The 25,183-nt window shown below is 44.7% G+C and overlaps 2 protein-coding genes across 2 annotated transcripts; both read left to right on the top strand.

Moving 5' to 3' along the window:
- The first annotated feature begins 5,468 nt into the window (after positions 1-5,468).
- Positions 5,469-24,634, top strand: cops8 (COP9 signalosome subunit 8). Its single transcript, XM_083641020.1, has 7 exons — positions 5,469-5,575; positions 6,295-6,365; positions 6,973-7,021; positions 7,355-7,487; positions 18,748-18,855; positions 20,434-20,496; positions 23,871-24,634. The coding sequence occupies exons 1-7, from the start codon at positions 5,504-5,506 to the stop codon at positions 23,948-23,950; spliced, it is 576 nt and encodes a 191-aa protein (XP_083497146.1). The 5' UTR covers positions 5,469-5,503; the 3' UTR covers positions 23,951-24,634.
- trim63b (tripartite motif containing 63b) lies at positions 13,035-14,477 on the top strand (the record flags this gene model as incomplete). Its single annotated transcript, XM_083641022.1, has 1 exon — positions 13,035-14,477. One exon carries the CDS (start codon positions 13,035-13,037, stop codon positions 14,082-14,084), a length of 1,050 nt encoding a protein of 349 aa, XP_083497148.1. The 3' UTR covers positions 14,085-14,477.
- Positions 24,635-25,183: the final 549 nt, after the last annotated feature.

Below are 25,183 nucleotides of genomic sequence, written 5' to 3'. Positions count from 1 at the left end.
CTCTCCAGGTGGGTTTGCCTGTTCAACATAACAAACTGCTTCCCAGCGGAAAGTAACTGACAAGTGACAACTAAATATAACAAGGCTTGTCAGACATTTTCATTCTTAATACTCATTAGGTAGTTAGGTCATTCTAGGTAGTTAGGTCATTCATCAAATGGGAAAAAAATATAGCAGGGTGAATGGAGGTATTATGGGACATAGCGTATTATGGGACACTTAAGCTATAGAGGCTATATTTTCTTGCCTGATGAGTGAAAATAAAAACTTTTTTTTCCTGAGCCCTACCTGTGAAACTACACAATCAAAATCGCATGCCCTCATTGGTGTGACATCACATATGTGGGCGGGGCAAGCTTCAAACAGGAGGTTGACCCTGCAGGGCATGAGGTGAGGAAAATGACATAAGCTTTAGCTAGTTTTCATCATAAGGTCATAAAATTCTCATAGCTAATATATTGCACAAACTTTTGATGGAACATGAATATGATGCATGTTTGCAACCAAAAACAAAACAAAAACAAAACAAAACAAAGTTTTATTTTTGGAATTAGGTTGTTTTCATTTTGTCCCATAATACGAAACACGGTTTCATATTATGGGACAGTATGTTTTCATATTATGGGACAGTGCTAAAAGGCTTTGCTAATGAACAAAATTATCAACCTTGCAATAGAGAACCATTGTTTATTCTCTAGAATAGATTAGTGGTTACCAACAAATAGGCAGGCAAAAAAAAGCTGACCACTTCAATTGGTTAATATTAATAGACTCTGAATCATCCTAGCCCTAACCCCAACCCTAAACATAATCATCCCAGCCTGACCTTCAACTTAATCATCCTAACCTTAACCCCAACCCTCAACTTAATCATCCTAACCCTAACCCCAACCCTCAATTTAATCATACTAACCCCAACCCTCAACTTCATCATCCTAACCCCAACCCTCAACTTCATCATCCTAACCCCAAACCTCAACTTAATCACCCCAGCCCCAACCCTCAACTTAAGCATCCTAACCCTAACCCCAACCACCAACATACTCATCCTAACCCTAACCCTCAACTTAATCATCCTAACCATAACCCCACCACTCAATTTAATCATCCTAAACCTAACCCCAACCATCAACATACTCATCCGAACCCTAACCCTCAACTTAATCATCCTAACCCAAACCCCACCCCTCAACTTAATCATTCTAACCCCAACCCTCAACTTAACCATCATAACCCAATGCCTCAACTTAATCATCCTAACCCTAACCCCACCCCCCAACTTAATCATCCTAACCCTAACCCCACCACCCAACTTAATCATCCTAACCCTAACCCTCAACTTAACCATCCTAACCATAACCCCACCCCTCAACTTAATCATTCTAACCCTAACCCTCAACTTAATCATCCTAACCCTAACCCCACCCCTCAACTTAATCATCCTAAACCTAACCTACTGTTAACTCAACAACTAAGGGGGTTGTTGTGACAGTGAGGGCAGGCCGATTGTTGTTTGAATTGTTTACAGAGTTTTAAACATTAAATAAAACCGTTTAAATGAACATGGAGTGTTAATTTATAAAGATGAATAGGAAAAGTAAGATGTGCATGTCAGATTATATCAAAGTATGAATTAAATTGTGTAGTAAATGCTTACACTAGCCTAAATTCATCATAAGGCATCTGTCCCATAATACGAAACATTTTGTCCTATAATACGAAACGTTACAGAAAAAAGGGATTTTGGGTCAGTTCACACAAAAGAGGATGCCACGCCTCCTTGGAATATAATGTAACCTTCATTCCACCTCAGAAGGTTAGGTAACATCTTGACTATTACAGAAATGTATCATGTGTTGGGCTATTTTTTTTAATTGATGGCAAAAAAGCTTCCACAAGGCGAAAAGTCAAAAAGTGTCCCATAATACCTCCATTCACCCCATATAAAAAAGACTTGGCTGGATGTCAAGTGACACGTGAATGTTGTAATGTGAATGTTCATGTTTGGGGATTTCTATCAGGCAGGTTGTTTCAGATGTGGAGGGAATCACGGAGCTGCTGACTGCCGTTTTGTAGATGCAGTTTGCCACAACTGCCACAAGAGGGGGCACTTGGCTAGAAAATGTCGCAGCGCCAGGCAACCCAGACAGGACAGAGGTGATGCAAGGGGAACGGCAAGAGGCGCAACCCACATGCTGGAGGATGAGAAAAATGAAGAGGAGTATACGCACATGCTGTACAATCTGGATGATGGACAGAGAGTGGAGCCATACAAAGAGCGGATGTTGGTGAATGGCCATGACATTGACTTTGAAATAGACACTGGGGCAGGCCTGACCATCATTAATGAAAAAACATATAGGGAGATGGGAGGGAGAATAAACCTATACACCTACACCAGAGACAAGGTGGGGGTCTTAGGTGAGTTGATCGCACAAGTGGTCTACAAGGGAGAAACCAAGCGGTTGGCAGCACTGGTGGTAAAAGGGGAGGGCCCAAATTTAATCGGGAGAAGCTGGCTTAAAGCCATTCAGTTAGACTGGAGAGCTATTTTCAGGCTGCAGATAGGGCAGCAGCAGGAGTTAAAAGCATTACTCCCAAAATACGAGGATGTTTTCAAGGGCGAACTGGGGACTCTAGTGGGGGCCACGGCGAAAATTTATGTGGACCCAGAGGCCAAGCCACGTTACTTTAAAGCCCGACCGCTGCCGTACGCTCTCAAAGAGAAAGTGGAAACAGAGTTAGCCAGATTGGAGAAGGAGGGCATCATTGAGCCAGTGAGTTTCTCAGAGTGGGCTGCTCCTATAGTTCCCATATTAAAACCAGATCAAACGTGTCAACCGTGCTGGAGCCGCTACATGAGCTTTTGAGGAAAGGGGCCCCATGGCGGTGGAGCAAACGTCAGGACGTGTCATTTGAGGAGGCAAATAAGTGCCTACAGTCTGAACAATTGCTAGTGCATTTTGATGACTCAAAACCCCTCTACCTCGCCTGTGACGCATCGCCATATGGCGTTGGGGCGGTTTTATCCCACCGTTTTCCTGACGGCACAGACAGGCCGATCGGCTACATGTCTCGCTCACTCTCACCAGCAGAACGGGGATATTCTCAGCTCGAGAAGGAGGGGCTAGCCATCATCTTTGGCCTGAAGAAATTTCACCAGTACCTGTATGGTATGCACTGCACCATCGTGACTGACCACAAACCGCTGCTGGGTCTCTTGGGAGAGAGTAAGGGCATCCCACAGCAAGCGGCGGCCAGGATGCAGAGGTGGGCGTTAATCCTGGCAGCATACGAGTATACACTGGAGTATAAGGAGGGCTCAAAACATGGGAACGCAGATGCACTGAGCCGGCTCCCACTGCCGACCAGCCCTGTCACCACGCCACGAGAAGGGGAGGTGGTGATGCTCATGGAGCACATGAATGGAACACCACTGCAGGTGAAACAGATCCGGGAGTGGACTCGCCGGGACCGCGTCTTGTCCAGAGTGCATCAGTGGGTGCTGCAGGGTTCCTGCCCCCGAGAGTGCACAGATCCAGAGGTGCAGCCGTACATGAGGAGGCAAAATGAACTGAGCGTGGAGGAGGGCTGCATTCTGTGGGGCAGCAGGGTAATAATACCACCGCCGGGGAGACAGACCATGATCGTAGAGCTTCACGAGGCTCATCCGGGGGTCTCAAGAATGAAAACATTGGCCCGCAGCTATGTGTGGTGGCCAAACATGGATGCAGATCTGGAGTCAGCAGTGCGCAAATGCCATGCATGTCAGTCAAACCAAGCCACTCCAGCCGCAGCGCCGCTACATCCGTGGGAGTGGCCCAACCAACCATGGATGAGACTGCATCTGGATTTTTGTGGGCCAGTATTTGGAAAAATGTTTCTGATCGTAATAGATGCCTACTCAAAGTGGATCGAGGCTCACCCAATGCCGTCTATAACCTCCGCGGCTACAGTAGAAGCTGAGGAGCATCTTCGCCACCCATGGAATCCCAGCAGTGTTGGTCAGTGATAATGGGCCTAGCTTGGTGAGTGCGGAGTTTGAGCATTTTGTGAAGAAGAATGGCATAAAGCATGTCACAACCGCACCATATCACCCGTCATCTAATGGCTGTGCTGAGCGTGCTGTGAGAGTGTTTAAGGAAGGAATCAAGAAGATGGGGGAGGGTAGTGTGGAGACAAAGCTATCCAGGTTCCTGTTCAAGTACCGATCAACCCCTCAGACCACGACCGGAGCCACACCGGCTGAGCTGCTCATGAACCGGAGGATCAGGACTCAGTTGGATCTGGTGCGTCCGTCACTGGCGGGCAAAGTGGGACTGAACCAGGCCAAACAAAAAGAACGCCATGACAAGCATGCCCGGGACCGCACATTCACAGAGGCGGACTCAGTCTATGTGCGTGGGTATGCGGGGCAGAAGTGGATTCCAGCAACACTCATCGAGAGGACAGGCCCAGTATCTTGGAGAGTGAAAACACATGACGGCAAGCTGGTGAGGCGACATCAGGATCAAATCCGCCCACGTTACGACAGGACACAAACTGAATCCAATCTTCAAGAGGAGAGTTTCCCGGTGGACCCGACACCACAAGCACCAGAGAATCAAGAGCGACAGGATCAAGCACCAGAGAATCCAGAGCGACAGGATCAAGCACCAGAGGCGGGAGTGCCTGCACCCCCAGAACCGGACCCTTACAGAGACAACCCTTATCCAGAGCGAGTTAGGAGGGCACCCCCTTATCTTGAGGATTATTATACTTGAAGGGGCAGAATAATCCCCTGGGGTGTCTCGAGGAGGGCCGTCGACTCCCCACCTCGTAGATTAGTTGAAGTTCAAAGAAAAGAGAAACACTGGAAAAGTTCAAGTACACATACAGTATATATTTTGTTATGTGTGGACTATGGGGGGAGGGAATGTTGTAATGTGAATGTTCATGTTTGGGGATTTCTATCAGGCAGGCAGAGGACCACTAAGGGGTCCTGGTGGGGGTCCTAGCGGGAGCCTGTGTTTCAGTACAGGAGAATTAGGCGCGAGTTGTAACCAGTCACTAATCAATAAATGACTGCAGTGCCGTTGCTGAGTCAATAGAGAATTGAGTCTGTTTACTAGTATTGAAGTTACTACAACAACAAATGTTCAAATAAGGGCTTGGGGGGATATAGCCTACGGCTACGCTACAGTTTTCCTTTCTCTTCATTCCCTTCGCCATGAGAATTGGAAATGTGTGGTTGAATGTGTCTTGGCATGAATGGGGATTAGGATTGAACTTGGACTTTTACTTGACATTTTACATGGACATTTTACATGGACATTATCCCACGGATACTAGTTCCCCTTTAAAGGGGGATTGTAGCTTGGGTAATAAATTGGTTAATAACAAAGTGAGGTGCATTATGTGATTTGTCCTGTGGAGGGCAGGATCACGCCTGACGTGCTGCTCGCCTACTGCAATTGATAGAAGAAGAAGACTGACTGTATCTGTGCGACAGCTAGGCATCATCATGCCTGCTGCAGTGATTATGGAGGAAAACTATGATAGATTATTGGAGCAGTGTGAAACTCAGGAGCTTGAGGTAAACTTTGAAGTGGTAGTTTAGTTATTTCATGTCCCAACAATGGATCTTGTTTTGCGGTCTCTCTTTATGGATGCTAGCTAGATTGTTGTTGTTGCAGATCTGACAGTTAGCTAACGCTAGTTAGCTCATAACGCGTCTTCGGCTAACTAACGTTAACATTAGTAACATAGCTAGCAAACTAACCATACAGCGTTAACTAACTTACCCTAGTTGCCTCATTACTGGCATTTTAGTTGATTTTACTGGCAAAATCTGATTCAAGTTAGCACGTCAAAACAAGTGATAGTGATGTTAGCTGAGATTGCTCCTGTTCGTTAGCCGTAAGTAGCTAACGCTACCCAGGTTAGCCAGCTCTTTTGGTTATTCAGTATATCACTAACTAACGTTAACGTTAACTAATATAATATCACGTTAGGCTCGGTGTCTGATCCTAACCGTAAACTTAGCTACCGTTAGTTGTAAATAGCACACTGTCACTAACATTATTACCGTTATGTGTTAGCTCAACGAAATGCTGGTGCAGGGGCAATTTGTACACACCCAATCAGGTAGCGTTACTACACAATGTTATTACCTAACTTTATTAGCCAGTAACATTTAGAAACGACTAAGAAACCGTTTGCTCTGTTCGTTTTCTGATCGTTTTAGCGGTATTATTTAGCATAGTGACGTTAGAACAGTATAATTATAACCATACCTGCATTTGTTTTTAACAGGCTCCAGGGGGCATCGCAACACCTCAAGTCTATAATCAATTACTGGCCCTCTATTTACTACACAATGATATGTAAGTCAACCACGTGTCTGGTTTTAGACAAGTAGTATGGTTCTCCCCATGATTTTCTATTTGGAGAAAACCATTTCCTGATTCTGGTTTGATAATTCAAGAGGCTAAAAAGATCATCTCTCATAGTCTCATTGTATGCATCTGTATGGTACTGCAATGCTTGAAATGGACCAATTAAAAAAACATTTCCTGTTTCCCTACCGTTTCATAAAACTTCATTGAGATCATTTAATTTAAGGCAGCAAAAGTACTTGACGAGCAATTGGCGTGCCTCGTTTCTTTTCAGCTTTCACAGTGTCTTTGATGCCAACGATTTGTAGGAGCAAGTCAAAGGTTGTGGCATGCAGGGGGAAACCCTGCTTTATATAAGACAATCATTTTTACATGCAGCTCTGCCATACCTACTGTATAAACACAGTAACGAATGCAGCCTTGAACTTGATTTGGGGTCTTATTGCTATCGCATGCGTTCAGGTTGCCCTTGCAACTCCATCAAATTAGATAACTTGAGGGTTGAGGAGTTGTATCACAGCTAAATCTTATTTTGCCACTTGTAAACATAAACAACTTCTCTATTGCCTAACTTGTGTTGTTGCTGTTCCAATAGGAATAACGCCAGGTATCTCTGGAAGCGGATTCCTCAAGCAATCAAATCGGTAAGCACGTTTTTCCTCTTCGAGCGGTGCTTTAATATGGCCTTAAGTTCAGCCAGGTCATATTTCACAGTATGATCCTTGGAGAATTGTGCTTTAAATGACTGAAAGGTAATTGGCTGCCTGATTCCCTAACAAAACCAGCACACCAGCCCTACTGATGAAATTGTTTGAGATTTCGGATTTCAAATGATTTTTCAAATGGAAGGCATATTGAAGGCATGTGGTGTCTTTAGTACTGGGTGAGACTGCTGGTACAGTGGGGTAAAGGCCACTGTCCTGTCATGTGTAACATACTGAAGGTTTTTGAAATGCTTTCCCACTTGTTTCATGCAGGCAAACCCTGAGCTAGCAGCTGTGTGGGCAGTTGGCCAACGAATATGGCAGCGAGACTTTCCAGGGATCTACACAACGATTGCAGCCTACCAGTGGTCTGAGAATATCCTTCCGGTCATGGAGGCTCTTCGAGGTATCAACATGAGTCACTCACTCATATGCCACCTTTACTGAACATACCCAGATTAGGAAACTTACCTGTTAAATTACCTGTTAAATTTCACTTTCACTATTTTATATGCCATATTATGTATTTATTTATTTATTTATTTATCTATCTATCTATCTATCTATCTATCTATCTATCTATCTATCTATCTATCTATCTATCTATCTATCTCTTTAGAATATGATAGTTCTTCCACATAACACTTATTTATTATTTACCATGTACGCAATGCCATGTACACAAACTTACCAGCCATAACCAAAACTTCCCAGCATTTATTTATTTATTTATTTATTTATTTATTTATTTATTTATTTATTTATTTATTTATTTATTTATTGTCTCATGGTATTTTCCTACCATGAACTTAACACTATGATCTGCATAACTACATTGGCTGAGTTTCCCAACAAAGAAGCTTCTTAAGAGTTAAGAAGCTTCTTAAGGAGTTAAGAAGCTTCTTAGGGAGTTAAGAAGGCTCCAAAGAAGTGTTTCCCAAACGCCTTCTTAACAGAAGAGAAAAATAAAAAAAATAGAAGGCTCTTAAGAAGCATCTTAAATGGAGCGGCTCACTAGATGGCACTCTGAGCCCACCAGTGGGCCACGACTCAGTGGTTGAGAAACACTGTTGTAGAATAACCTAATCATGGTCATGTTAAACTTTATTAAACATTATTTATTTCAGACATGGACTGCAGTTCAAATTGCTTTATATACACAGCATACAACAAAACAGAGAAACACTACAGAATTTAAGCGACCTTGGGTTCTGTGAAAGGTGCTATATAAATCCACAACATTATAAAAGGAATCCATTCTGATTAGAGGAATATAGCCTACGGTAAAACATTTAAAACACAAGTAACCATACATAGAGGGGAGATTTTCAAGTGTTCCCTAATTTTAAACACTAAAGGGTGCATGAAAGAAAGGAAAAAGGGAAAAACACAAGAGGAACATTGGACACAAGTATCTCCTTTTGCCTGACGCGGCTGGATCTGCCAGTGTTTTGTCATTAAGAAGGTGTTAAGAATACCCCAGACCCTTCTTACAAAACCTTCTTAACGAAAGATCATCTTAGCGCTAAGAAGCTTTTGGGAAACGCAGCCTTCTTAACGGAAGATAATTGTAAGATAATTTTAGGCTAAGAAGCAATCGGGAAACACGTTGGCTTCATTGGCTTCTTACGGGAGCCTTAAGAAGGGTCAAAGAAGCTTCTTAGCGCTAAGAAGCTTTTGGGAAACGCATGCCTTCGTAAAGAAGCAATTGGGAAACGCGTTTGCTTCTTAACTCATTCACCGCCAATGACGTCTTTGACGTGTTATCAGAAATAGCCCTCCCCGCCAATGACGTGTTTGACGTGTTTTTGTTTTTATGAGTGCAGCGCATAGTTGAAACACTTACCCAGCCTGTGACATAGTTTCGGGTCCCTAACCTCAAAGTCAAGCCGACAGCACGTTATCAAACACATACCGCAGCTGTTGTTTGAAATTAGGAAGAAGGTGGAAAGGAGGAGAAACGCGCTTCCTTGTTGCAGAGGAGAAACGCCATTGAAATGCCCCCTCGCCGCGCTGCAGAGCTGATCGACTTGCTGCAGAGCAGCGGACATCGAAACCGCGGTAGTCAAACCCGTGACCAACATGATCGATCCTGGTCCCTGGACCCCGTTCCTATGTGCCAGCCTTGCTGCAGGGCGAACCTGGATTGCCTAGTCAAACCCGTGACGAACATGATCGATCCGGTTCCAGCAGCGCCTGGTCCCAAAGCCAAGCCGCGGACCCGTTCCTGTCGCAGCATTCGTCCCAGCGAGAGGAGGGAAACGAGCAGCAGAGGAGGCAAAACGCTGATGGGGAAGGAGGGGGAAGGAGGTGCGATCTAGCAGCAGCTGTGGAGAGAACTCTCTCTCTCTCTGTGTGTGTGTGTGTGTGTGTGTGTGTGTGTGTGTGTGTGTGTGTGTGTGTGTGTGTGTGTGTGTGTGTGTGTGTGTGTGTGTGTGTGTGTGTGTGTGTGTGTGCGTGCGTGCGTGTCTGTGTCTGTGTGTCTGTCTGTCTGTCTGTCTGTCTGTCTGTCTGTGTGTCTGTCTGTACACTCACTCACACTGAGCAAACTGTATTGTTGAATGTAAAAAAAGCACTTCATATATATATATATATATATATATATATATATATATTTTTTGTCATTTGTGTCATAATGAATAATATTTACATGTCTGATGTCAATACAGTTCAAAATAAAAGAATTGAGAGCGAGTTCTGCTTGAGAATGTGTATTTTACAGAAATTGCCTTTTCTCCTGTTTGTCATCTCAGAGAGACCTTTTGGGTGAAAACAGGGTGTATATAAATGGATATAAGTAGAGTACAGAACATGCTAAAAGCTCACTTTTTTTTTCCTGGTGAACCCAGAGACGTACATCTTCATTTTGAGGTATTGCAAATCACTCTGGTGCTAATAGATAATTTACTGTGGGTCTTGAAAGATGACCAACAATTATGAAAATCTTTGGCCTGTGCTAAATATTGGCAGTCCTAAACTGGCGGTGAATGAGTTAAGGGGGCCTTAAGAAGGGTTAAATTAGCTTCTTAGCGCAAAGAAGCTTTTGGGAAACCCAGCCATTATTGGTTCGTTTATGATATACCATTCACCTCTATCACCTTTTGTTCTTTACTTCATTGAATTTTAAATGACTGTATATTATTTTAGGAAACCACAGGGGCGAAACTCTTGTCAGTGATATTTGTCTTTTTTCTGTATGGTTTAGAATCATCAGCAGGGGGCGCCAGCCTAACACTTAAAATATAGCCTAGTTCTAGTTGTGATGGAGCCCAGCTGAGGGAAACAAATCATGTTGGCTAATTAAGGGATTTTCTTTTCAACAATTCTTTTTATTGGTTTTGCATTTAAGAACAACAACAACAACAAAACAGTTCAGGTCCATAGATCAAGGTATTGCTAGTCAGTTCTATAAACATATAAACATACCAGAGGAATACGAGAGGACACATTAAATATTAGGTAAGATAACTGACATGTATTGCACACACACACACACACACACACACACACACACACACACACACACACACACACACACACACACACACACCCACTCACTCACACACAAGCACACTCTCTCACCTACTTACTCCCTCAGCCACACACACACACACACACACACACACACACACACACACACACACACACACACACACACACACACACACACTCACTCGGGGCGCAGTAAGATAATACATGACTAGCCAAATTTAAGGGAGGCAGTTTGACTGATTTAGCAAAATCTTTTTGTGTTCAGCAGTATGGTGTATCTATACATACTGTATAATGTAGCCTAATTCTGGTTATCAGTTTCAACAAAACACAATCTGAAATAAGGTACCAGCTACATATTAGATAGATATTGTGGGTTTTCAGGGTGTGTCATATCGTATCGTTAACGATTTATCGTTACAATTCATATTCATATTGTCAAAAACGCATATCGTGATATTGCCAATATTCCGACTTGCCCATGTAATGACGTCACACTGTTACGCTGCGTAAAGCTTCTGGCATACTCTTCGCGCACGCGCTGGAGGCGGGGCTCCGAGGAGGGCGCGCGCACTCTGCGCCGGCCAAAACAGAACATACTCAGTGCGCAGCTCCAGGCTCCAGGCAGTCTGAATGAAATTGAATGTAACGTTCCCAATTCTATGTATTAAATTATAAAAAACGACCCCTCCACATTTGGGAAGGCTAAGCCACACAACTAGTTCGTTATAATCGAACACCATGCTTTGAAGGCGACTTTAACGACGGTGAGGACTCAATCACAGCAGATATCCGCTGATAGCCTACCACGGAGATCTCACAGGCACAGGCAGCAAAACCGACGCGCTGATAGAAAAACCTCCATGGACGCGCCGCGCTGCGCTCAGGCCTCGCCCCCCGACACGCCCCGTGCGATGTCGTCATAATCGCCACGCGCCCTATGCGCTTGGCTGGGCGAAGAGTATGCCACAAGCTTAGCGGTGTGATGTATGCACAGCAACAACAACAAGCATGGCTGAAAGCGGCTCCACGTGGAGGAGTTGATTCCAAAAAGGGGAGTGGCTTCAGTAGTGTGGTTTGGTTACAATTACAAAAGAGCTTATACAACAAACCACGGTAATATTTGAAGGCATATTTTAATATTTGAAGGTAAACTGTTACATTTATGCTGACATATGAAACTATTACACTTATTTTGTTGCAATTGTATGTTATTGAAATTAATAGAATATATTTTTTTAGTATTTTGTCATATCGTCAAGAATATCATTATCATGGAAACACCTTGAAATATTGTTAGGGCCATATCGCCCACCACTAGTGGCTTTACATTGTTACTCTTATCAAAATGTAACAATAGCAAAACATTTCAGTTTGCCGTTTTCCCATTTCACACATTACCTAAGGTTATAAAATGACACTGAAATATCTATACATGATATGATGTACTGTATATATAGTTCTGTCATTTTATAGACTTAGGTATTCTTGCCAACAGTTGACAACATTACTTGGGCCTATCATGTGATGTTACTCTTGTCAGAGATTTTAAGAATAGCTTATCCTTCATGTTTATGGTACCTCATGTTGATATCCCATGGACGGTGGTGTGTATATGTCACAAGACAGTTTGGCAACCAGGGAGGATCACAGCCAGGTGCTGCCTGAGGAAGGATGCGGTGAATCAGAGGGACAAGTCTTCAAATCATAGTGCTAAATTGTAGCATTAATTTAGATTTAGACTTCCATGTCATGAGCGCATGAAAACCCCCCCCCCCCCTTTTTTTTTTTCATCATAGAAGTTATAATGTCTTAGAGGGGCTTCAAGTCTTCCTTCAATGGTATTATGCAGTGTTTAGTGAAATAAATCAAAGATTATATGAGTAGCAAAACAGATTTGTGCCACACACAACAACTCATATCAAATCATGTGTAAACACAACTGAGTCACAGGGTGTTCATGTGGACTTGTTTACCCATTCAATGAGCCCCCACCCTCAGGTGGGGCTCCTCTGGGACAGTCACATGGGCCCTGTTTGTCACCCTTCAGTATACCACCGGTGTCCAAAGACCACCCTAAACCACCGGTGTCCAAAGAGGGGACATCGTGGGCCACTGTGACACGTGACACATGCAGGCAGCCGGTAGGTGGGGGCCATTTTCTCTGAAAAGATCCCTGGCAAGCCAACGGGGAGGAATGTGCGCTCCAGTTGGTGGAAGGGATCAGGTGTCACTGGCTGTGAAGGGTCGGTATAAAGGACGACGGTGCTAGCTCCTAGCCAGAAGAGATATCAGCTTTTCATGAGTAACAGCAAACACTAAAGACAAGGCTGTAGAAGCTGCCCGCGCCATTTTAGTCACTTGTTTGAGACAGAAAGAGAGAGAGAAACCTTGTAGTTTTTTTCTGCGTGGAGATCAAGAAGCCTTTCTGGCCTGTCTGTAAACGAAAGCCTTTTCCATCATGGATGTTCAGAGGACCGGATCAGTGGTTCGTCCCCCCAGTCCAATGGAGAGCCTGGAGAAGCAGCTGAGCTGCCCCATCTGCCTAGAGATGTTCACCAAACCCGTGGTCATCCTGCCCTGCCAGCACAACTTGTGCCGCGGCTGCGCCAGTGACCTCTACGACTCGCGCAACCCATACCGCTTTTCTGGCGGCGTGTTCCGCTGCCCTACCTGCCGCTTTGAGGTTGTGCTCGACCGCCATGGCGTGCACGGGCTCCAACGCAATCTGTTGGTGGAAAATATCATTGACCTCTATAAGCAGCAGCAGGAAGGGAGCGGCAGCACCGGAGGAAGCACAGAAACCCCCCAGAAGCCAAAGGATTCTAAAGAGCCCATGTGCCAGGAACACGAGGAGGAGAAGATCAACATCTATTGTGTGACCTGCCAGGTACCAACCTGCTCCATGTGCAAAGTCTTCGGCCAGCACAAGGACTGTGAGGTGTCACCTCTAGCCAGTGTATACCAGGCCCAGAAGGGCGAACTGAGTAACGCTATCGACACCCTAGTGGCCAGCAATGGGCGCCTGCAGGCCCTGCTCAACCAGATGGAGGACACCTGCCGGGCCGTACAGGAGAACTCTCAGCGCGCTAAGCAAGGGCTAGCTGAGCGTTTCGACATGCTCTACGCTGTGCTGGAAGAGCGCAAGACCCTGCTGCTAGAGAAGGTTGGGAAAGAGCAGGACGAGAAGGTGGCAGCTCTGCGGGCACTGGCTCAGCGTTACGGAGAGCGGCTGCAGGCTAGTTCAGAGCTGACGGATACAGCCGTGAGGGCTTTGGAGCAGGGTGGTGCTGCCGAGTTCCTGCTGTCCTCTAAGGGCCTCATCACAAAGACCAAGGATGCTGCAAAGGGCTCACTGGGCGAAGAGAGGCCAGAACCAGGCTTTGAGAAGATGGACCACTTCACTCTATCAACAGGGAATGTTGAAACGGTCCTTGGGAAAATGGACTTTGGACTGGGTACCGATGATGAGTTTGAGGATGCAGAAGAGGAGGAAGAGGAGGAGGAGTAATGAAACTTAAAATGTACTTGTGGAAATTATAATGTGCAGTACTTTGTACAGGTTCTATAATTTCAGTATTTATGGCAGGGACTCTAGTTGCAATTTGTGTACGATGTTGAAGGAAACCAGGAAGTTAAAAAGGGCTCAGGCTAGAATGGCTTACCTTCATTGTGAGTGCAATATTTCATTAAATTGTTGTACTCATACTTTTTTCTTAACTTTTGTTTTTATACTTTTGTACTAAGCCAGTTGTATGCTGGTCTTATTGAATAATAGGCCTAGATACATGTAAATAGAATGTCTGCTAAGTTTGTATTTTCCTCACATGTAGCTTATGGGAATCGGTATGCTCAGTTCTCATTTGTGTGTTCGATGTGTATGGTTGTGCAACATGTTAAATGCTTGACCTAATATTGTTCAATTGAATCGGTGATTGGCAGATCTATCTTTAAAAAAAAAAATCACCACATCTATTTTCAATGAAGCCTGAAATAAAGGTGCATGAAATTAAGTCTATGTGTACGCTTGTTCTTGTTCGGCCTAAAACATGTGGATTAAGCAGAAATTCAAATAGCCTCCAGGAAGGAAAGAACATAGGCAAACCCAGAGGGACAGTATCTTATGTTGATCTTATGGGTTTTCCTTGGAATCCATCCACCAGAATTTGTTCCCAGTCTGTTGTTGTCTGTTGCTCTTACTTGGCAATAGCCTACATTCAAAAAGACAAGCCCTTGCGGTGTCCTCTCCTCTCCGCTTTGCCTTTGCTGGCGGCCGGGGGCTATTTTTAAGAGGCAAGAGGGTGAGAAATGATAGTGGCCCTGGAATAGAGTGTCAGTGAAGGGCAGGTTGGGGTCCTGTTTCTCCTCCATAAACCCCCCCCCCCCCCCCCCATCCCCCATCCCCCACAGCCATGGACCATCTTGCTCAGCAGCTCCGACCCAAATGTGGGGGTGTTGGAGGGGCATTGTGAGAGACGGGGCCGGTCCAGTGCAGGCACCACATGAGTCATCTTTGGATAGCCCCCTCACGGTCAAGAGGCCGTGGTAAAAATACACTTCTGCCTGGGGGACTGGCTTAGCAAAAAAAACAAAACCTTGAGGTGACCTGCTTGGCGGTGTTGGGAACAGTCGTTAAAAAAAAAAGTCCCCATTCTTTTTGCAATATGCAATCAGTCAGCTGTTTTTTTGTTGTTGAGTTCCATTGCAAAGAGCAGCGTTATGTGTTAACCATATTTGATAAATGGGCCACTAGAGTGAAATATTGAAGTGAGGGGGAACAACACCTTTTTTTTTTTTACACACTACAACTTGCACTGGAATCATAACTTTGGATGAAAACAGGAATGGAATGAAACTAAAAGTTCTCCCGAGCACAACCGGCACATCAAATCACAAAGCAAACGCCGTACTCGGCATAGTTTGCCAAGTCGACATATTTGAGTCCCCCGGATCTCCAGCTCTTTTGAACATTTAGGCAGAAGTAGAATAAAAAGCAGGGATAACAGGAAGCCGCTTGGACGGCAGAAGGGGAAAACTTTGGGTAGACAAATCTCTAGCCGTCCCTCACAGCTGTCTTTTCTCATCCCGCTTGTTATTGTTACTGCTGCTAACGCTGTTGCAATGAGTGGGACTGGTGGGGGCTGCCTGTTGGTACACATACACCGTTGCTAGGCTATAAACCAGGAAAGGCCACAACCCTGAGGCATTTACGTGATAGCCGTCAGAGGAACGGCGAGCGCAGTCCCACATGCTGACTGTCAAACCACAAGACTCTATCAGCTTGCCGTTATCTTCACCAAGAACCCGTTAGCATGTTAGCAGCATAGTGTGGTGCCATGCTGGGGGCGGGCTATGTGGGACAGCTGGCATAGATTTCAGCGGTCTATGGTGTAAGGAACGTCCAAGCTATTTTATCCCTTCACTGTAATCTCTTGGTCACACAACATATCGTGAGCACGAGTGGACATTAACGTGATGTGCATGATTCATCCATTTAACGAGAGCTATTGTAAAAGTTTCTTGATGATGTCAAGCTCGTCTCCTCCCCCCCCCCCCCCCCTCATTTAGTTTGCGTCACAACAAGATGGACCACTTGATTTAAAGCAAATCCAGCTGATATACATTGAAGGCAACTAAAATAAGCAACTCCTTGTAGTTAAATCGGTGTTTGTTCTGTGACCGTGTGCCTGCAGCTGATTTGTGGTGGGGGGAGATGGAGTGATGAGAGGAAGTGACTTTATACACACAAAGCACGCACGCATTGATGACTATAACCCAACTTTAATAGCTAGAATACTTTGACCATAATCCTATAGCCTAGTTTACATATCAGTTGGGAGAATGTGTTTTAATGTAGACTAGCGATTATTAGGGGTGGGGGGGGGGGGATCGATACACCATAGTATCGCAATATTTTGCCTGACGATATTGTATCGATATTTGGACGTCAAGTATCGATATTAAAAAAACAATGTGTAGGCCATGCCATGCCAGGCCACCGGGCATCTGCCCGAAGCCCCCCGATGTTGCAGTCCGCGCCTGCAGTGGCGTCTTGAGTCCAGAGAAGCTTAATAATGTAGCCTACATTTTGGGCAAAAACAAAACCAAACAAAAAAACACTGCATGTTTTACTTCCGGTGAGGTCAAGGAAAAGGAGTTAGACAATATATCGAAATATCACAATATTCAATATATCGCAATATCGGCGATATCGCAATACTATCGTATCGTGACTCAAGTATCGTTTTAGTATCGTATCGTGGGCATCAGGGGCCGGTTGCACCAACTGGTCTTAACTATGCCTGGTCGTAACTCCTACGTCGGTCTTAGTTAAGACCATGGACTTACGCCTGTTGCACCAACACGGCTTATGTCTGGTCTTAACTATGCTGGTCGTAGCAATGCGCGTCCATGTGAATTGCCAGGGAATGCACCCTGATTGGATGATGTTGCAAAAAATGTGCCTCGCGACCTGCTTGGAGCACTGTGCCACTACGCTCTCTCAGCCACTACTGTAAAACACCCTCCCTCCTCTCCCCCTCCCTCGCTCCGGGGGAAAAATGGCGGCTATTGAGCCAGAAAGACAGTCTGAATGAAATTGAATGTAACGTTCCCAATTCTATGTATTACATTCTAAAAAACTAACGGCAACATTTTGGAAGGCTAAGCCACACAACTACCGTAGTTAGTTATAATCTAACGTCGTGCTTTCAAAGATGGCGAACTGGCGGTGTTACGACGATGACGGTCAAAAAGGTCTCCGCGGAGATCTCTGTTACAGGCAGGCTCTACGCCTCCTCCTGACCAGGCGTAGGAGTTACGCCTGGTCGTAGTGAAAATAAGGCTTAAGCCGTCTTGGTGCAACCGGCGTAGCTGTTAGGTCGTAAAGTTACGACCAACTTAGCTTAAGACCAGTGTAAGACCAGTTGGTGCAACCGGCCCCTGGTGATTCCCACCCCTAGCGATTATTAGCTACACTGTATGGCAGAATGAGTTACTGGTGCACGTTTCATACAGGAGGAAAACTGGCAGGAGCACGACAACGGCATTCAAAAAAAGTTCCATGCAAATGTCTAGCACTGACATGACAATGACAAATGACCAAAACACACTCACCTGTGCATGTTAGTGACCATAGCAGAGCACTGACTTTTTTTGGTCCCCTGAACCAGTCAGTTGGCCTAGAAAAATAAAAAATAAAACTCACTTTTGATAAATTCTTAATGCTCCAGTAGAATGCTCTATGGTGGCTTGGAGTAACTTAGCCAAAACGTTAAGGTGCATTTATCTGGTGGCTGGTGTTAAAGGAACACTCTGCCCATTTACAACCAGCTTTGTATCATTAGAACATCAGTACTATATCAGAAAACTGTAAACTGTTTTGAAGTCTGTAATTTAATTTGACAGTTATTGAGTGTTAAATTGTGGACCAGTGACATCACTGGTCCACACTAACTCAAATTAATAACTCATTAACTCAAATCAACTCTCAATAACTGTCAAACTAGATGAATGACAGACTGTTTGACAGTTATTGAGAGTTGATTTGAGTTAATGAGTTATTTATTTGAGTTAGTGTGGACCAATGATGTCACTGGTCCACACTTTAACACTCAATAACTGTCAAATTAAATGACAGACTTCAAAACAGTTTACAGTTTTCTGATATACTACTGATGTTCTAATGATACAAAGCTGGTTGAAAATGGGCGGAGTGTTCCTTTAAGTTCCCGCATTGTTTACAGCAATCCTAATCATAATGCTGTAATACTATTTGAAAACTTGTGTTCAACATGTCATGTAACAGCATGCTGTCAGTGTGTTTGCCATTATATGCTGTCAGAGCCGTATAATAGAAGAGTTCCGACATCTCCATTCACTCCAATGGACCAGTTTTTTTCCAGGAAGTAGAAAGTGGAACTCTTCAGTAAAAAAAGCAGCACTGTCGAGTTGCATCAAAATAGACAGTGTTGTACTTTGAAAGGGTTTTTCATCCCTTGAAATGAATCAAATTGTACATTATCGGCTTTATTTTAGCATGCAAAAGTAGCGCGAGACCCATTCCTGGCTGTTCATTGGCTAATGATTCTTGCATTTTGGTCCTCCGCTGACGCCACTCTCTCTCTAGAGGACACTATATGCTGTATGCCTCATGTATCCCTTTGCTTTCACAGACGGCACACGGCAAAGGGCGTATAGTCTAGTGGCCCAGGCGTATACTTCCATCTCAGCAGATGACTTTGCTGCCTTTGTGGGCTACTCTGTGGAGGAGGCTGTAAAGGGTAAGACTCGATTTACAAACTTCCTCATCGGGAATCTTTCATAATAATTCGTAATAACGTTCCTTAGTGTGTCTCTCGCATAGGAAGACAACCCATTATCATTCTGATATAGGGGCCGAAAAAAAATGCTCTTGTCTTGTTTGTATTTCTTTAAACCAATCACAATCGCTCTGGACGTGCACGTGAGCTCAACCACCGTCAAGTTGGCATCGGCAGCTCGAAGGTCGTGGGTTCGATTCCCACCTGGGGACGAGGTGAACGCTGAAGGAATGCGTGCCCGTCCGCATGTCCTCGAGTGCCCACCGCCCGGGTGGGGTCGGCAAAATGGCCTTTCTGTGTGGAGTTTGCATGTTCTCCCCGTGCCTCCCGGGGGTTTCCTTCATATAGGAACCCCCTTCACAAAAACATGCAATATCCTGGTTGCTAATGTGGTTCCTCCTCTGATCGTTAAGGGCGCCTGTTCAGAGGGAGGGGAACTGGTTGGAATAGCGTGAACCTCCCACGTGCTATGTCCTACCGGTGAAGCTTCCTCTGTCAGGTGAAAAGAAGCGGCTGGCTGACTGCCCATGTCTCGGAGGAAGCATGGAGCCAGTCTCGGCTCTCCCCAGATCGGCAGAGGATGGAGTAGCAACCAGGATTGAGAAATCAAATGAGCACTAATGGGGGATAAAATGGGATAAAAAATCGGGGGGGGGGAAAAAAAAAAAAAAAAAAGTTGGCATCGGCAAGATAAAACACTTCCTGAAATCATTTCACCAAGTTTCATATTGAAAACACAGAGCCAAAAAGTACTCATACACTCACTGAAATCATTTCAACATGTTTTATATTGAAAACTCAGACTCAAAAAATTACTCATACACTCACTGAAATCATTTCAACATGATGTTTTATATTAAAAACCCAGATCCAGACGCAGGCCTGCGTCTCGGAGACTGTTGCTAACTTTGGTTGATAGTGGACAGTATTTATCGTGTTTTTCAAATCGCTGTAATCAAACACGGTTTTAATAATTAATAATTACAATTTGAAACAGTAATAATAATAGCCGTCAGGAATTTTATCATTGTTGATCATTAAACTGGTAATCGTTTCATCCCTAGCATGTAGGTTGCTCGTAGGTTATGCATGCATGCATGTTGTTACTAGCGACGTGGACTTTGAAAACGCTAACCAGAGGTAGCAGAAGGGGAGGCCCCTCTCCTGCTATTGGCACCGTCTGAAGTGGATGGCACCAATGGCAGGCTTTATATCACAGCCTACTTCTGTTGAGTCAGACTAAGAGTTCCTGGTCTTGAGCTTCAAAGTATTCTCTTTATTTTGCTGTTTTTACCCCTTGAGCAAGTTACACAATCTCTATCAGCTCCAAGGCTGCTGTTCTGTAGCTTTGACCTCCTTGACCATTTCCCTATGAGGAGAAACAAACATTGTTTTATTCTGAGTAGAAGTAATACAATTCGATTTTTTACTCTTATTAAGTATGACTTATTTTCAAGATGCTCACTTTTTTTTTTACACTTACACTGACAAAAGTACATTTTCCTCTCTTCCTCTGTGGCTCTGTCTTTTGTCCCAAAGGTGTGGTGAGTCAGGGCTGGCAGGCAGACCCTGCCACCAGGATGGTCATGCCCCAGAAACCAGGTAGGTGGCGCTGTTGCTCTTCTCCTTCTCTATCTTCAGCCCACTGTTCTACTACACCCAAACTTGTTTTCTCATTCTGGTCCCGCTCCCTCCTCCTGTAGCACCGCCACCCACATTACTATCCCTGCTACATTCCATTAGCTGCCCACATAACCGCCTCCTCCACGGCTTTGGATTATGAGACATTTTTCATCTTCACGAAGGGTCTCTGACATTTTTATCTCTTGGGAGTGAATTTCTTCCAAGAACTCTCCCCTCTCTGACAAAATGTGACTCATTCTGATTTCCTGAGTGAAACGTTTTGGCTGTGGAGACTGGGAGAAATGTGATTGGACAACAGGCCGCGGCGCTGGAGAGGCTGGACATAACGTTTGGGGAGTTTGATTCAACCGTTGAAAAAGTGCGCCAGAACAAACCAAAACAAATATGGAGTCTGCTAGGCTCACTAACGTTAGCCTCCGTTCAGTTGTGGAGGACTAATTAACGTTTCACCTCCCCATGGGCGCACCCCTCGAGCTGCCGGGGGGCAGAGGAAGCCGAGGGAGAGAGGATGACTGTTGGATGTCATGATATTATTGGCTGAAATTGGGTAGTACATGCTGACTGTAAGCACACTGTATTTTTCGTTTTGAATCGTGAAGAAAACGTGGTTGAAGTTTTATATACAAAATCCAAAGAAATTTATGAACTAATGTTATCAAGACTGCAAGGCTTTGGAGGGTCAGGTTGCCAGATACAGCGACTGGTTCCCCATGGGCGGATTTAATGAGTGGGCCAGGGGACCAGCCCCCCACCCCCCTGTGGTAAGAAAGGGGGGGGAAAGCTCACCATTGTAAAGCTCCATCTCACTGTCTGGCACCTTCAATTTGCTGGATGAAATGTGGGCCTATATGTAAAATGGAAAAGGTTCTATAATAGACTGCTATAGCTGCTTAAAAAAATATCGGTGATCGGTCGGGCAGATATTTCCCATAGGCGATCGGTGATCGATGGCAAAAAAAACGTGATCGGAGCACCCCTATTAAAAAGCCCTCCTTTCATTTCAGCTTGACTTGAATCTCCAGACCCCACAATCATGTGGATTGAACCATCTTCTATGAGCACCCTATTTATTTATTTATTGATGCAAACATAGGTTTTGGTCTGCCCCGTGCAACGGCTTCCCCTCTCATAGGTTTTGGTCTGCCCCGTGCAACGGCTTCCCCTCTCATAGGTTTTGGTCTGCCCCATGCGACGGCTTCCCCTCTCATAGGTTTTGGTCTGCCCCGTGCAACGGCTTCCCCTCTCATAGGTTTTGGTCTGCCCCGTGCGACGGCTTCCCCTCTCTCTAATCAGTGGACCTTAATGCTGAAGCATCTGCCGTGCACATGTCTGTCCACTAGGTATGGGTCGATTTCCGGTTCTACCGGTTCGGTTCGGTGTACGAGCCCAAACCGGTTTGATCACGTGCGAACCGAAAAAACCTTTAAAAAAAATATATATATATACCGGTATATATATATATATATATATATATATTTTTTTTTGCCAGTCCATTCTGATTGCACTATTGTTCGTATTAGCCTCTTCTCAAGTTGCACTAGTATGCAAAAGTCTTATTTTGTTTATTATGTTGATGTTTGAAGAAAAGTTAAGCTGAATAGTTATGAGAAATAAATACAGGGTGTGTTTGTTACACAGGTGTCCTGCTTCTTTTTATTCAGTATCATTGCTGGTTGACAATACCAGCTTAGAGCTGTATTATCGCTATCAGGTGGACTGAAGTTGCACTACAGACAGTTATGGGCCACACTCGGGAGCCCTGCTTTAAAAAAATTAAAATTAAAAAATAATAATAATAATTACAAAAAAAATCGGTATACCGGTTCGATCCGGTTTAGACGGCAATATCGAACCGGTTTTAAAATTTTCAAACCGACCCAGCCCTACTGTCCACTCGCCATCAGTCCCCTCTCGTCGCATGTCTGCTTCCTCGCAGCACCACTGGCACTTAACACATTGAATGCCAGCCATGTTTTCATTCCTGTAGGTAAGTTGTGCCAGGGGTGTTTTTGACGATTCTGGCTCATTTTAGAAACAGACGAGGATTCTTTTCTGTTAAGAATTCATGAACACCAATCATCTAAAAATAACTAATAGAATGTGTGCTTTCTCTGTCTAAAAGAGTTAGTTTGCAGAGTTAGTAGTTATGTAGATATTAGCCGTTGAGTACAGCATGGTTTCAGCGTCTGGAAATTTATTCAGAGATAAATGGCTTTTTGTGAAACAGTCACTTTAACCATTCATTTTTGGCATCAGTAAGACCGTCAGACATTCTAAACAATAGTTTTGAACAGTAATTTCCTCCATAACAACAGGAAACACCCCTCTCATTCAAACTCCTCCCTCCGTGTGTCTTGTGTCCTCCTGGCTGTACAGCGGGCGTGTCAGAAGCGCTTTTGCTGCTGCCTGCCTGTGTGCCTGCCTGCCTGCTTGCCTGCGTGCAGACGCTCCTTGTGCGAGTCAAGATGGGCCGGGGAATGCGTGGGCGATGGGCAGATGTTGATTCTGGCCTTTCTGAGGTGTTTCAAAGTGTGTTTCACCTATGATCTATTTTGCAAATCGCTCTCCGCTCTCTGTGTGCTGCTGCCGGTGCGCGGCCGCTCTCAGGCAAGACAAGTCTTGAATGGATTACTGTGAAATCGCCACGGCATTTCCTTGAACGGCTTGGTCCCGCGGCAGTTTTTTCTTTGATTTCGGTCGTCTGGGGGAGCACTGTCAACACTTAGTGGGTCGGTAAAATAGATTATACACATTATCTTGCTCCAATAGTGATCTCGAAGATGTAAAAGTTGTTGATTGATGTACCACCGTCAAAAAAAAAAAAATGTTTATGTAAGACGAGTTAGCTCGTCCTTGGCACTTAAGCGCTGGATTATGTAAGACGAGTTAGGTCGTCTCTGGCACTTAATGTGTTAATTGCGCCTGTTCATTTGGTTTGTAGAGTGGATCTCGCCCAGGCTATCGGAAACAATTTGTTGTTTGGCTGAGTGTAAAAGTATTGTAACATGCGGAAAACAGCGTGCCGTGTAGACGGCCAGACGTGGTACCTCTAAATGATATCCAGACCAGTACATTACAGTCACATCGCTGGCATGAGCAGGCCCTGTAGGTGGAGTATTTTTACAGGTTTGGGGGAAGCGGTGAGCTCATGCGCGCAGATGTCGACGGTGCGGTTAACTTGAGAACTCTGCCATGCTGAGTCTGTTCAGCTGGAGCGTGTGTGTGCGCTGTGGCCCCGGCCAGTTGAACCGGAGGAAATACCGCGTGATGGAGAGCACTTTTGGCACAACGAGGAATCCCCCTCTCACTCCACCTCTCCATACTTTCAACAGATCCTCCCCCGGTCTCCTTGGTTCCAAATGAGCAGCAGTTGGCCAGACTCACTGACTACGTGGCTTTCCTTGAGAACTGATAACCCCGCCGTGACGACCAGCACCACCACCACCACCACCCTTCTGCCTGCTGGGGACCCAGGGAGAGCACCAACCCACGGAAGCATTTATCAACACGTTTAGATAGCCCCTTCCTGTTCAGCCTGCTCAGTCTGATGCGTAGACATACCACACACACAATGTCTTGCATGGTTTTGCAAGCTAAATGCTCTTCTCTGAGACTTTCGTATTTATGTTCATTGTCTAATACACCTTTCTCTGTGTATTCTGCCTGAGGTATGAATGGCTCTGATTTCAAAGTTGACACTTTCTCAGCTCTGCCTAGATGCTTTTGTTGCTACAGTACAAGGCATTTGTATTGGGTGTAGTTCACCATATTCCTTCAATATAACATACTCTTCCTACCCAATAGCAAATCCACAAAGCAGATGTATGGACTATTAAGTGCTAAGACAGGATGGGCATAAGTCCTGCATAGTGCGTAATAGTTGCATCCAAACCAAAATGTCTTCAGGTTAAAAGACTCATGCGTCACCATGTGGAGTTCACATTTGGCCGTCACTGTCAGACTCCCAAAGTATCACCGCATGCGAGTTACTTCGTTTGTGGGCCTACCGAGAAATGTGATACCCCCCCTGTTCAGTAAATGCCTCCATCTTTAGACCCTGCGTTTCACTTTTATGTTTTGGATGGTGAATAAATATTTTGATGTGTTTCTAATTCTGAGTGATGTTCTTCTTCAGAAGTTTTATTTGTTGCAGGTTGGTCTTTGCAAAGCTGGCTGGGTTCACTCAAAGGTCTTAAAAAATGATTTATTGTGATTGGCCTGCTGGGCTTTCCATTGTCACGTGTGAAAATAGCACAGCCCAGTTCTGTGGCCTGGCGGACCGTAGGTTGATGGAGAATAGTAGATTAACTTTGAGGAAGCGTAGTGCTACGCCATATAGCCTTACTGCACCACCAGTTAGCTTGGCATGTGGACATTGTAGCAAATAATCAACATCAAAGCGCTGAATTGAATCAATGTGGTGAATGTGAATTAGCTTTACATACAACTCCTAACTGGCTTCTGATTTGAATTCACTTCATTATGTCCCATGTAGCTAAGCTTTTGTTCAGATAAGAGTTTTGAGTCGGGGTGGGAACCACAGAGTAATTTCACCTACGATGCATCACTACTACATACACTATCTGTGTAACTGAAGATGACAAAATACCCCTAAAAAGGCAAAAAGCAGGAATTATGTGTTTAT

This window comes from Poromitra crassiceps, assembly GCF_964638095.1.
Source record: "Poromitra crassiceps genome assembly, chromosome: 8".
Classification (NCBI taxonomy): Eukaryota; Metazoa; Chordata; class Actinopteri; order Beryciformes; family Melamphaidae; genus Poromitra; species Poromitra crassiceps.
Note: the sequence above shows the minus strand (reverse complement) of the source record. Positions and strands in the feature narration are given on the sequence as shown.

Excerpts from the sequence above, each read along its gene's own strand:
- cops8 (XM_083641020.1), top strand. The coding sequence starts at position 5,504 with ATGCCTGCTGCAGTGATTATGGAGGAAAACTATGATAGATTATTGGAG. Across the intron at positions 6,366-6,972 it reads TATTTACTACACAATGATAT|GAATAACGCCAGGTATCTCT; the intron begins GTAAGTCAACCA and ends CTGTTCCAATAG. Across the intron at positions 7,022-7,354 it reads TTCCTCAAGCAATCAAATCG|GCAAACCCTGAGCTAGCAGC; the intron begins GTAAGCACGTTT and ends TGTTTCATGCAG.